This window comes from Cnephaeus nilssonii, assembly GCF_951640355.1.
Source record: "Cnephaeus nilssonii genome assembly, chromosome: 10".
Lineage (NCBI taxonomy): Eukaryota > Metazoa > Chordata > Mammalia > Chiroptera > Vespertilionidae > Cnephaeus > Cnephaeus nilssonii.
Genome location: NC_137081.1, coordinates 46,604,648 through 46,618,517, shown reverse-complemented (window position 1 = coordinate 46,618,517; position 13,870 = coordinate 46,604,648). Strand labels below are relative to the sequence as shown.

At 47.1% G+C, this 13,870-nt stretch overlaps 1 protein-coding gene across 1 annotated transcript in view; it reads left to right on the top strand.

Moving 5' to 3' along the window:
• MYO3B (myosin IIIB) overlaps nucleotides 1–13,870 on the top strand; it is a gene marked incomplete at its 3' end in the record, with an annotated part of 367,317 nt that overhangs the window by 222,737 nt on the left and 130,710 nt on the right. The window contains exons 26-27 of the mRNA XM_079782950.1: nucleotides 857–1,019; nucleotides 2,262–2,342. Of these exons, the coding sequence (XP_079639076.1) occupies nucleotides 857–1,019; nucleotides 2,262–2,342 (244 nt within the window). The remainder of the gene's footprint in view (nucleotides 1–856; nucleotides 1,020–2,261; nucleotides 2,343–13,870) is intronic.

Sequence of the window (13,870 nt, the reverse complement as noted above, 5' to 3'; positions counted from 1 at the left end):
TATGAATGGTTCTGTAAATTGTGTAGCTTAGCAGATAAGGCCCCAACCTAACAATGGTCTTAGCTGGTCTTGGGTCAAGAGTCCCAGGACCTCAAGGACCAGAGGAGGAGGGTGTGCTGCTGTTCGGCATGTAGTCTGAGAGCCACTTAGCATTTCTAGAATGAGCTCTTCAAGTTTATTTTAAAATGTCCCTTTTTTCCAATGCTACTTATTTCAGCACTGCATGCAAATACACAAATCATATTAACAACAATAACGAGTATCTTTTATAGTTTTGTTGATTTTTCATTAGACTCTTGTTGTGTTATTTATTGCATACCCTAATTAACAGTCTCATCGTGTGTAGCTTTTCATTTGGGAGAACATCACATCCCTGCGGGATTCCAGGTTTTTATGGTCCATTCTGAATTGCCATGCAAAGCCAGTCTTAGCCTAAGTGTTGATGGCAACACTCCTGCTCCTCGGCAGAAATTAGATCACTGTGGGTCATCTAGGTCCCTCTCCCTGGGAACTTCTGTTGGCTTGGGGTCAGTTCTGTTGGGTAGCACCTCCATTAGAGGCTGTGGGGAAAGAGACTAGAGATCGAGCTGAGAGAAGGGAATTCGTGGCGGAAATGAGGCAGGCTTAGAGAATAGTTGGGATCTCCTAAAGCCCTATCATGTTTGTATCCATGATCACAGATTGGCTCAGCCTTAGAAGTGGAATTGTATTTGTTTCCAAGAAGTTCATAACATTAGCATAACTCAAGTCCCTGTAAACTTTATTTAGATAATGCTTTTAATATTTAAATGCTGAAATAGAGTGAATCTCTGTTTGGAAGCCCATATATAATGCTAAAACTAATGTCTCATTTCAGGTTTTCCTCAAATATTACCATGTTGAGCAGTTAAATTTGCTGCTGCGAGAAGTCATAGGCAGAGTGGTTGTGCTGCAGGCATATGCCAAGGGGTGGCTTGGAGCCAGGAGATACAGAAAAGTCAGAGAGAAGAGAGAGAAGGGGGCCACTGCCATCCAGTCAGGTAAATGGTTCTGAACCTGGGCATTTCATTAAGCACCGGTTCTCAGTGGTTTCTTTCCTTCCTCCCTGCCCTCCTTCCCTTCTTTGTTCCCTTCCACCTTTCTTCGTTGCCTCAGCAAAACTTTATCCAGTGCATCCTACAGGCCAGGTCCTGTGCTAGTTGCCGGGGATATAGCAATAACAAGAGCGCCATGGTCCCTGACCTCCAGACAACCAAACAAGATGTCACAACACACTATGACGAGTGGCAAGACAGAGGCAGGATGAAATGGACGGAAGTAAAATCCAAATCACACAGACATGTGTCCCAGCTCCCGGATGACGGACTTAATTTATACTTCAGGCCCATTAACAGGTGTTCAGCGTCAGGATTTCTAATGCCACTTCAGAAGGCTTTTCTAGCCCAGACAGGGCTTGGAAACCGAGGGAACAGATCACTAGGCCCTGTCACATGCCCAGCCCAGTCAGTGCCTCTTTGCATACATGTGTGTATTTATGTTACAAACAGCATTTGACTCCTGTGCTCTTGATGAGGGGTTGTGAAAGCCCATAGCAGATCATCTCCTTCGTGCTCTCATAACGTGCTCTCATAATGCTCCCCCTGGACTTCCCGACCTCGCTCAGCAGCGCGGAGAGCTGGCACAGTCGGGGGGAGCAAAGAGGAGAGGCAGTCGTTCTCCTGGTGCGCGCCCTAACGCCCCAGGTCTCTGACTAAAGGACTCAGCACAATGGCGGCGAGTCCCTTCTCCTTCTCTGCATCCATGTATCTTTACCCTCACCCCATGCCAGTGTTGTGCTGCTAATGATTCCCCTTGATTCTCCTCTTTATTGTTCTCTCCTTCAACTTTCATGTCTATACTTCCCTTCCAATAACAAAGATGGAACAGGTCACATGGTTCTGTTTCCCACCGCCAAAGCCTGAAGACAGAGCTTCCTCCATGGGATGGAAGGACAGGGGACCCCCTCACCTGGGATAGGGGTCCCTAGTCATGCATACGTGGAATCCAGAATGTTCTGGAAACTCTGCCTGAATGAAAATAACTCCTCCTCAGAAGCATCTTAGAGGCCAAGCTAAGAGTACAGAGAGGCCCCGCTTCCCCATCCCTGCTCACGTATCTCTGCTGATTTTGTTCAGCGAGGGAGGAGGAGAGGGGTCATAGATTTGGAGGAAAACAGCTTATATCAATTCTCTGGCACGTTCTTAAATTAATGTCATTCCTAGCACATGGTTTTATATTTTTAGCCTGGAGAGGATATGATGCTCGGAGGAAATTTAAGAAAATAAGCAACAGAAGGAGTGAGTCTGCTGTTCATATTGAAGCAGGTAATTAAAACATCATTTTCCTAGCATCCACTTGGAAATACTCAGTGATTGAGTTCATATGAGTTTAGGAAAGCTGCAAGGTTAATAATTCAGGAGCACTGGAATAGGAGTCAAGAATTCTAGTGAGGGTTTTTGTGCTGTGTGTGACACACCCCATGTGTGGCGATGAAGAGAATAACCCTTAGTGAGCATTTGCTGTGTGCCACCCTTGGCTAAGGATGCTCTGAGCAGATACTCTTATCTTCCCAATTTTGTAGAGGGGGCAACCAAGGCCCGGGGAAGTGAAGTGACGTGTCCATGTTCACACAGCTCGTCAGTGGCAGAGCCAGCACTGGAACACAGGCAGTTAGCATAGAGTTAACTCCGCATAGCCACCAACGGAACACACCCCTTTCCCTCTTGGAGGCACAGGGCCCTCATCTGTGAAATGAGAGCAATGGCTGAAAAGGTCAGGAAGGTGCCTTCTAACCTTGGAGTTCTCTGACTATATGCCAGACCTGTGTCTCAGGATCACAAAGATAGGAATAGCTCAAGGACTTTCCCAGCAGACTGAGTTTTCTTCCCCCGGGCCGTTCTGTGCTTACAGTGGTCTTCTGGATCCATAGGGTGAGCACGAGGTGGCTCTTGTGGCTCAGCGTGGCCATGGCTACCTGAGCGCTGTGAGCTCTGGTTCCTGGCTCATCAGTCCCCTCCTTGGCTCCCAGGTCACTCTGCTCTTTCGCAAGTGGCAGTATCCACAGTGGCTCCCGGGCTGGGTTTCCTCTGTCATTTGAAGCTGTACAAGCCTAATTGAGGAGCTGGGGAAAAACAGGCCCCAACACGCCAGTAGCTCCCAGAACTCAAGACGGGGGGACAGAATATGAATGTGGCCAGTCAAGTGGACTCAGCCGTAGGGAGGGGGGTAGGGTTTCAGATAATGCCACGACTGAAGCAAACCTTTATATCAAATAGCCCACAACCTTTCCCAGGGGGTCCTTACCCAGAACCTGGCTCCAGGAATACTCAGAACTCTCTTAGGCCACTGTAGAAGCCGGGCGTCTTCATTCCAAACCAAAATGTTTTAGGGGAAAGGGTGTCATTTAAATGGGAATGTGTAACTTTTAACACCATCCCCTAGGATTTCTAAGCTCCGCAACTTCAAAGCCTCGGGAGGAGGGATGTGATTCTAGTTGCAATTTAAGAAAGACAATTCAAAGTGCATTTGTTCCCTACTTGCCCACCTCCCACCACACACACACACACACACACACACACACACACACACACACACACGGTCCTCCTTAAGAGAGGATACTAGGCTGACTTCTGATCTTGCAGTTTGGCCCAAAGCCCAACATATGTTTTAAAATATACACTTTGAGCTTATATATTGTTGATCCACTGAATCCAGTATGTAGGATCATAAATCAAATATTCCCTCTCTGAAGATCATGTTTGGAGGGCTCCCTGTGTTGGTGCCAAAACGGTACCAGGTGTTAGGCCAGTGGAGTCAGACTGGACCTGGGTTCAGCAACCTCAGTACTTGAGTTCTGGCTAAGAAAGAATTCAGAGTCAAGACTCAAACTATACGAAAAAGTTTATTTAGAAAGTCGCAGAGGTAGAAGAAGTGACCCATAGGAAAAATGCACCCAGGAAACAAGTTACAGAGGCAAAAGAAGACCTCTTGGAGCTTCGGAGAAAGAGAGAGGCAAGGAGAACATTCTGGGCAAAGGGGTGAGGAAAAGTGTGGGCAGGCTGAAGGGAGGATCCCCTTAGACCAGTGGTCAGCAAACTGCGGCTCACGAGCCACATGTGGCTCTTTGGCCCCTTGAGTTTTTAGCAAAGGCCAGCTTAGGAGTACCCTAATTAAGTTAATAACAATGTACCTACCTATATAGTTTAAGTTTAAAAATTTTGGCTCTCAAAAGAAATTTCAATCGTTGTACTGTTGATATTTGGCTCTGTTGACTAATGAGCTTGCCGACCACTGCCTTAGACTATTCACAGCTTTCCAGGTGTATCCCATCTCTCTCCATCCCACCATGGAAGAAATCCAACCGTGTCTTCTGCAGGGCCAAGGCCAAGGCCAATGCCCCCAGTTTCTGCTTCAGAGTCCTTGGGAGCCCACACAGTCTGTCTCAGGCCCCAGGTCACCTGTTCCTGGGCAGGAGAGAACAGGAACCAACAGGGCAAGTGTGGGTCCCAAGCAAGAGAAAGAGCTTTGTTCTCCTGGGGTTTTAACCAGGAACTTTTTCAAACTAGCCAGTTAACTTTCCAAGTTTTCGTGGGCTTCTGATGGGTCCAATGATCTCTTTCCTGGTTAGACCAACAGGCCTCTAGAGTCAGGCTCCTCTCCATGCTCCATTTTGGGCATGTCCTTGCCTCCCCCTGCTTCCCTCTCCCACACAAACAATCAGGTACCCGAGGTGGGGAGGAGGGATATTAACCCCCTTGGAGGGACAATGCTGCGATTCCCTGGGGTGTGAAGCTATAGCTTCCTGGTGAAACAAACAGGCATGGTGCCCCATACCCTTTGCTTCCTTTCCCTCCTTAATATCGAGTTTATTATGGCAACACTTTCAGGTTCATGGTCTCTACTGATTGGCCAGTGCCAGGGCAGAGGGTCATTTGTCAATGCAGCTGGGGTTTTTTTTGTTTTCTTTTTTAAAAATATGTTTTTATTGATTTCACAGAGAGGGAGAGGGAAAGAGAGATAGAAACATCAATGATGAGAGAGAATCATCCATTGGGTGCCTCCTGCACGTACCCTACTGGGGATTGAGCCCACAACCCAGACATGTGCCCTGACTGGGAATCTAACCGTGACCTCTTGGTTCATGAGCCACACTGGCTGGGCAATGCAGCTGGTCCTGATGTCAGCCATGGAATCGTCGCTTATCTGTTTTTGCTGCTTACTGAGGCCTAGATGTTATCCTGAGGAGTTAATGCTTAAGGTGGAGTGTGTGTTAGAAATGCTCTTAACTGATGTCGTGGGAATAAAACAGACGCTTGAAACCTCTACAGAAGAGTGCAGTGCCCCAGCAACAATATGGCAGGCAAGCACAAAGCAGGGGAAGTCCATTCTCCCTTTTATCCCTGATGTGTCACTGCACCGGACCCTGATTGGCTTAAGAGTGTGGTTTCACAATCCGGCCTGAATGTTTAACCTGAGGAGGGCGGAGCAACAAGGGTGGGGGCTGTTTCAAATGCCTGACAGGAAGTGGTACAAAACTGTGTCTTTGTCTCCTACAGGAAGGAAGCCTGAGTGGATTTGAGTATAAAATGAAAAGTTATAATAAGGAAATGGAGTTAATATCTAAACTATAACTTTGATAGAAAAGACTTTCTAATTCTTACCTGTGCCAGGGCCCCCTTGGGAGTCACGTGAGGCCACTCTTCAGACCCTTGTTCCTCCTCCAAGGGGGTCTATCTCGTGACTAGCAACATGCCAAGGGAGGAAATGTCAGGGGAGGATCCAAACCACATGACCAGCGATATGACAGGTCAAGGGGTCTAAACCGCTGGGGAGGAAAGGTCCTGCTGGGGGCGAGGTCCTTGTTTTCTCAGTTTTGCCCCTTGCTAGGCACCCACCCAGGGCTTACCACCCTGGTGACCTTCTGTACCTGGCCCATCGCCCTTGCTCTGCTCACATCTGCTAACTGCCTACCACACCTGTTTGCATTCTGTTATTGCCAAGTGAACACTGAATACAAAGTCAGGTCTCTGTCAACGTGGTATCAGCACCATCATGATTACATTATTCCAGTGCAGCACCTGCAGGAGAGGCACCAGGGAAGGATAATTTTGTTTTGTGGAGAATACATTTCTTTAAGGAGCTTCCTTCCTTTCTTTCCTTTCCTCCTCCCCCTCCTCCTCCTCCTCCCCCTCCTCCTCCTCCTCCTCCTCCTTCTGCTTTTTAGGTTTTGCAAACATTCCCCTTCCTCAACCTGGCAGCCAGTGTTCCCACTTACCAAGTGGCTTTGGGATTTTCCATGAATGTAGCCTGCAGGGGCTCAGACAGGCACGGAGACTCAAGGATGACACTAATCTCACCTCTTCCTCTTGGAAGAAGAGTGTGGCAGCCAGAGAGCAAACGCAGGCGAAGTCTCTTTGCCTTTCAGCCAACACCATGAACAGGAATTGAGGTGGGAGCAGAAATTGTGTTAGCAGAAAAGATTTATGGGCAGGGTAACGACGTTTGCTATCTTACGGGCAGTTTAGTTTTACTTGAGAAAGTTTTCCTTCTCTTCAGAATTGAAGCACGGTTGTGTTTATCTGAAAGGAGAAACAATTATTCCAACTGCTCTACTTTGGAGCATGTTCTTTTCTTCCCAAGTGTAATCCTCTCATTAAAAGCTCCTCTTCCTGCAACAAGGACATTTCTGAGTCGAACAAGCCCCTGGCAAAAGCAGTTCTCTTCATCATCCTATATAATAATAGAGGCATATGCAAATTAGCCCAGACGCCGTAACGTCACAACCGGTCGCAGGAGGCTGCCTGCGCGGGTGCAGCGGGGCGTTGCTCCGGAGATGGGGCAGAAGCGGGGAGGCACCCAGAGGAGGCGGGACCATCCTGTGCCAGGGAGGGCGGGGGTGAAAGCCTGTAGCACTCTCCTCACCAGTCCTTCGCCACCCACCGCTCACAATCAGAGCGCCCTGCCACCCACCTGCCAGGGGAAGGAGCACAGCACAGCAGGCAGGAGGCTTCTACGCTCTCCTCTGGCGCCATGACGGGAAGGAGCCGCCGCATTGCTCCAGAGACGGGGCAGAAGTGGGGAGGTGCCCTGAGAAGGCGGGACCAGCCCAAGGCGACTCAAGGGACTGAGGGTGGGACTTGAAGCGGCCAGAGGGGTCAGGGGCTGGGCCAAGTGCGCTGGAGCTCTGCGTGGTGAGGTTCAGGTGTCAAGGCAGGGTGGCGGGTGGGTGGGTGGGTGGGGCCGCGCGATTTTGCACGCTGGGCTCCTAGTATATAATAAAAGGCTAATATGCAAATTGACCAAACTGCGGAACGACTGGTCGCTATGATGCACACTGACCAACAGGGGGCAGACGCTCAACACAGGAGCTGCCCCCTGGTGGTCAGTGCGCTCCCACAGGGGGAGCGCTGCTCAGCCAGAAGCCAGGCTCACAGGAGTGCAGTGGTGGTGGTGGGAGCCTCTCCTGCCTCCGTGGCAGCACTAAAGATGTCCGACTAATGGTTTGGGCCCGCTCCCCACAGGGAGCAGGCCCAAGCTGTCAGTCAGACATCCCCCAAGGGCTCCCGGACTGTGAGAGGGTGCAGGCCAGGCTTAGGGACCCCCCCCCCCCAGTGCACGAATTTCGTACACCAGGCCTCGTGTGTGTGTGTGTGTGTGTGTGTGTGTGTGTGTGTGTGTGTATTTTTTTATTTTATTTCAGAGAGGAAGGGAGAGAGAAAGAAAAACATCAATGATAAGAATCATTGATCAGCTATCTCCTGCACGCCCTACACTGGGGATCAAGCTGCAACCCGGGCATGTGCTCTGACCAGGAATCAAACTGTGACCTCCTGGTTCATAGGTCAACACTCAACCACTGAGCCATGCTGTCTGGGCAGATTCTCTTACTTTTGAAGCCTGTGGGAAGTGGCTTGGGGATGTTATCATAGTACACCTTTTTCTGGTGTGTTCTAAGGTTATTCTCTAATTTATTATTTTTTCAACAAATCATTTTATTTGAAATTTTGATTCTGTGAGACGCGCTTATTTGTATTTCAAGTTCTGGCACATAGTCTTTGTTAATGGTGTTGCTAAGATATGCTATGTACTTTTAAAAGCAGCCCTTGAAATTTAGGAAGCATTTGGCCTACATGTTACTACAGAGCATATTGAAATTTGTTTTCCTTTCATCTCCTTCCCAATAAAAGCAGCCGCACGGCTTATCCCTTTAGCTTCCTCAGAACTTCCTTTCAGAATTCCCGATCTATTACGGCACATTCACATACCAGAAACAAGATGCCTTTTCATGCTGTCAACCTTTTTCATCTGAAATGTAAATTAATTCTTGCTGGTATGCCTGACAGAGATCAAAGTCAGGCATTAACCTTCCTGGGCTTTCTGGGGAATCCATCCCCAGGACCCGGCTGCCACTGTAGCGGCCAGTGTCCCTGTGATGGGGCCCTCCTCCAGGCAGCCCTGGGTGTAGGAGCCACTATTTCAAAGACTCAGAGTCCTTTTGTAAATGACCTCATTATCACTTTAAATTAGGTGAGAAGTGATCTGCCTGGCAAATGTGTGTGTGTGTGTGTGTGTGTGTGTGTGTGTGTGTGTGTAAGACAGAGGGGGGGGGGGAGGGAGAGAGGTAGAGATAGAGAGAGAGATAGAAAGAGAGAGGGGGACACATTCTGCTGCTGCTTGTATTAATCGTGGGCCCTTTGCTCATCCCTGGAGCTTGCTGAAGTGGTTCTGACAGCCAGTGATCTCGGTGTGATAGAGGGAGGGACTGGGCTCCAGATTGGCAACCTCTCCCCCAGCTCAGTGGGTCATTTCTTGCCTGTCAGTCTTTGAGGTAGACCGCATTTTCAAAATAAACAGATGCCTTTCAAATCCAAGAGCCGGTGGTCTAGAGATCTCTGTGGGGCCAGGCAGTTCACCAGCCAGTGATCAAATGCTGGAAGAGAAAGCAAGCGGAAAAAACACCCTAGGCACATGCACATACATTTCCTATGTGTATAGCACTGTGCCTGCAACAGAGGGCCTTTATGAGACCTGGGGGTCTCGGGGAGGGAGAGCTGAGGATCCCAAGCAAAAGTATAGTTTATCAGTCTCCTTACGAAGGTGGGGGGCGTGGGAGGGGAGGGGAGGGGTCCCAGAGGGGTAGCGACTTTGGATGCCATCTTGGTGAGAAGTGGCACATTGTATTTTTATTTTTGGTTAATGGTGATAACAGGCTTTTGCCATAGGAAAAACATTTTCCTTTAAACACCAAAGAATTAAAAGTATACACCTTAAAATCAGAAAAATAAGATTGTATATATTAGTGTACAATAGTCTAAGTAAGAATTAACAGATATATTATTCCGTTACTAATCTACTTTTAAAAATGAACTCAAGTTTCAGAAAGTGGATATAACTAGATTTATTCAAGTAAAAATGCATCCATTCCTCAGTAAATGCTATCAAAACAGGTTGTGGGGAATTTTTAAAAGAGTTACAATGTCTCATTCTTTAAGTTTTCCAAAATACTGGCTTTAAAATGGCCGTTCTAATTCCAGGTTCATTTTTTAAATGAGGGCAAAGTGGTGGACCTGCCCCTCCCAGAGGAAATGCCTGGAGGAGGTGACAGTGGAGCCCTGGGGGCTGGGAACAGAATTTCAAAAAGTGTCTGCTCAGAGGGGGGAGGAGCAGGCTCTTCCTTCGTTCTCCCGCGCCGCCCCCACCCCCCCCCCCCCGCCCCCAACCACCAGCACCCCAGAAGCAGGAAGAGCCCATTGGTTTACAGAACATGCTCACCCGATTGCTTCAGTGCTGTGGACACTGTTGTTTTCTCTTCCTCTGTCCTCTGATCAACCACTTACTCTCCAACTTGGCCTTATCAACAACACAGATGTAATCAGAAGATAACAATAGCGCTAAAAAAACACACAAAAACGATGGCCATTCTCTTTCTGATGCTCTTGGGGGCGGGGGGGGGGGGGGGAGTGCTTTTCAGAGTGTCAGCTAAGACTCTGCCAAGGCGGAGGGCGCCTTCCAGGAGCCTGTGAACAGGCATTTAAAACTGGCTGCAGCTGGAACCGCTGGGCACTTCCTGTGACGCCAGCCAATAGGAGTTGCTGTAAATGCTGGTTCCCAGGGAGAAAGCAAGCATCGGGTCCAGACAAGCTCCAGCACCCTGGGGCACAATTTCTGATGGCAACCTAGAGGCTGTTTAACTTCTTTTAGAAGCCTGGCCCTGCAGGATGAGAGAATGAAGTTTTTAGTGTTGAAAATTGCATGAACTTTAAAAAAAAATCTCTTTCAGTGTAAGGCCTCCTTCTAGCCTTTTCTAACTTTGAAGGCTGGTGCCTTGAGCATGTTGGGGGCTTGGCAATGACTAACTAGGTGGTTGCAGCAATTTCCCAGAACTACATTTCCAGGACTATCCCGAGGTATGCAGAGCAACTATATTTTAAATTAGAAAATTCATTTCTTTCATTTACTTGTTCAGCTTCTATTTGTTCAGCACCTACTTTATGCTGGGGCTACCACGGTGAACAATGGGATTTAATCTGAGGCTTTAAATTTTCCATCTCCAATACAGACGGCTATAAAACATGCTTTCCCTCGAAGGGGGACTGTTTGTATAAATCAGACACTCTATGTTATGTCAGCACTCATTGGAAGAGAGTTCTCTAAGATGCCAGTGCAAAGTGAAGAGTCGAAATCATTATAAAATATAGCTGAGGATATGCATTGAAGTGACCCCTGCTTCTCAATGACCGTGGTAGATACTTTTCATTCTGACAAAGCTGTGCATAAGAAGATTGTTGATCACAAACCAAACAGTAGAGGGAGGTCAAGCGATTGTACCATTGAGGGAAAAGGTCCACAATGAACAAATAGAAGAAAAACAAGCATGCCCTCTCTCATGCCCTCTATCACTTCTTTCTGAGTCTCTATTTGTCATTCTGCCTCTAGCTCACTGTTTCTCCACTCCTTCTGTCTTAGGAAGATTCCTCATCATTTCATGCAAAAGCTTACTTTCTCAAGAGGCGAGAGAAGACAGGTTCCAAACTCTTCCTGGTCATCAGGCAGAAGCCAGCTGCCTGCCCTTCACTGGCATGGTAGGCCATATCCATGCAAGAACGAAGAAACAGCCAGGGAAAAGAATTAGCTGGTGCCCTGGGCTTGGGATGAGTTGTAAACTGCAAACTAGCTCCACTGTCTCCTAAACTTTTGTTTAACAGAAAACGGGGTTCCCTTCAGGCTTATGCAAGGTGTCCTGCTCCTCCACTCGCACACTGCCTGGGTTTCTCTAACTCTAAAGAGCTGTGGCTGATTGGAGGAGGAAAATGTTTGGAACTTGGAACAAGTACTTTAGGAAAACATGCCTTGTCTGTGAATGGGATCAGCACCTACAGAGCCACCCTAAGCATGGCTTAGAGGAAGTGGCTTACAGCTGAGCAAAGGCCTGGCCTGTGGCTTCAAGGTTCTGTCAAGAAATGGACTCTGCCCAACCTCGGTGGGACACACACAATGGAATTCTTGCCATGAAATAACTTGGAAGGCAGAGGAATATCTTTTGCTGTGAAATCAAATTATTGCCCCTGTTAGAAGGAACCCCCCCCCCCCCCCCCCCGAAGGGCAGGGGACTATTTATCTGGTGCACAGAGAGGAAGCTGAGAAGCCATCGTGGACTTGAGGTCTGTGGATGCCTTTCGTACTGACATGGCAGGGAAATGTGCTTGAGGCGCTGGCACCCCCAGGACTTAGATTCAAATTTCAGAGACTCTTCAATTTGGAATAAATTTCTCCATTATAGACCTCATGTGGCGCTCCAAACCTGGCTGCAAAGAGGTGGTGTCCGAAATGGTACCTTTACCACCTCGACATTGAGTGGGGCAACATTATTATGGTCAACAACATACTCAAGTGGCCTCTACTTTTCAAGTTTTTAAAAATATAGAATCATAAAATGTGCACATTTTATGACCTTTATTAGTTATTTATCCACATAATAAAGAAACATTTACAGAAAAAATTAACCGTGCTCTGGCAAGGTGATCAGGTTCCCCACCCCCCACCACCTTAAAAGTCTCCTGTGTATAGAAAGACAGATTTTGTTTCATGCCTTAACAGATGAAACGGAAATTTAAATAACTTGTTTCCCCTTATGTGTTGTGTGAGTTTAAGAATTGTTATCAGAGTCTTCATCTGAGTCTTCACCCAATGCTTTTTCAGTCAACCATGCTCTACTATTGGCTTCCATCTGGGATATGGCACATGGACATAGGGTACCAGTCAAAGCGTTGGGAAGAGTTTTACATACCGTCCTAAGCATGGGCTTTGCAGTCAAAACAATTGACTTTAAATCCTGGCTATGCCACCATTTGTCTGGTTTAGAGGAAATTATTTAACTTCTAAGCCTGTTTCCTCAACTATAAAATGGGACTCATTAAGGCCTAATTCTCAGGACTAATTTTGAAGATGATAGCAGAAGAGATATGCAAAGCCTCCTGTACACACAGGGCAGATACTAACTAAATGTTAGTTCCTTTTCTGCATTCCCTTTCTAAATATGTACTTCACTGGGAAAAAGAAGTCAATCTTGTAGGGTGAGCATAATAATGTTATAACTTCAAAAAGATGAAACTATTTCTCTCATTTTCAGAGAAAAAAAAATTGTACCTGCCAAATCTCAAATGCAGTTGCAATAAAATCTTCATAAAAAAGAATTTTCCAAATCTTAATTTATGCTTATTTGACAGGGAAAAATTCAAATGCAATAATGGCATGTAAAAGGTTTCAGGTAGTTTTGTTTTTTGGAAAGAGCTGTGTTGTGTTCTATTGTGCTGAGAACTTGATTCATTTGTGCAGATAAATTTTTCAATGACTACAAAATTGTTAAGACTTAGGTGGACACTGCTGACAGGACATTTTCCACTCACTTGTTAGAGGCCCTTCTGCAACTTGTTCTATAGAGTAGCAAGTCCCCTCCTCACCCCTTCCATGAAGTCGGAACTTCTAAAATCCAGGAGTTAAACATCACCCAGATTTTCTGCCTGCTTGTGTGGAAAGCAAGTCGCCTCTCGGATGTCTGAAGAGTTGGAAGATCTCAGTGTGCCTATCACGTTTAACCCACAGTGACGGGTGATTGGCAGCATAAGAGCTGAGCGACAGCCATTTGGCTGGTAGTTCAAACCCCAACACGAGGAGCCATAGCAGGATCACGGCTTGATTTGCTGTGCCCACGACGTCTGAATCGCCGAGCACAGAGGCGGAGGCAGAGGTGACAGCTGGTAGCCATTCTCCTCAATAAAGTTGTGGCGGTTGAGATGTCTAAGCAACCAGATCCTGCTAATTTCACAGACTTTGAGCCAAGTGCTTAGTGTCAAAACCGGCTATGGTCAATGATGCAAATGGCTGTGAAGGGTCCCTCGTCCACAGCAAGGTCTCCCCACAGACTCTTTCCCCCTGGGGGGTTAGAAGCAATTGGATCCTGCTTTCCAGCATCACTCCAGTTTGAGGAGAAGGAGGCCTTATCCTTTTTTTTTTAAAGTCATATTTATAGAGGCATCGTTTATATATAGTAAACTCAGACAGTTTGATAAAATTGGATGAACACATACAGTCGGGTAACCCCCCTCCACAATCAAGAACAAGAACGTTTCTGAAAAGTTCTCTCATGCCCTTTTTGTCATTCATTCCTCTTCCCCCACCCTCACCTCCTGGTGACCACTAATGGGTTTTCTGCTCCTATAGTTTTGCCTTTTCCAAAATGTCATAATAAGTAGAGTCATATAGTATGTAGACTGTTCCGTCTGGCTTCTTTCACTTAGCACATTGCTCTTGAGATTCATCAGTGTTGTTGCGTTTATCAGTTTATTCTTTTTCA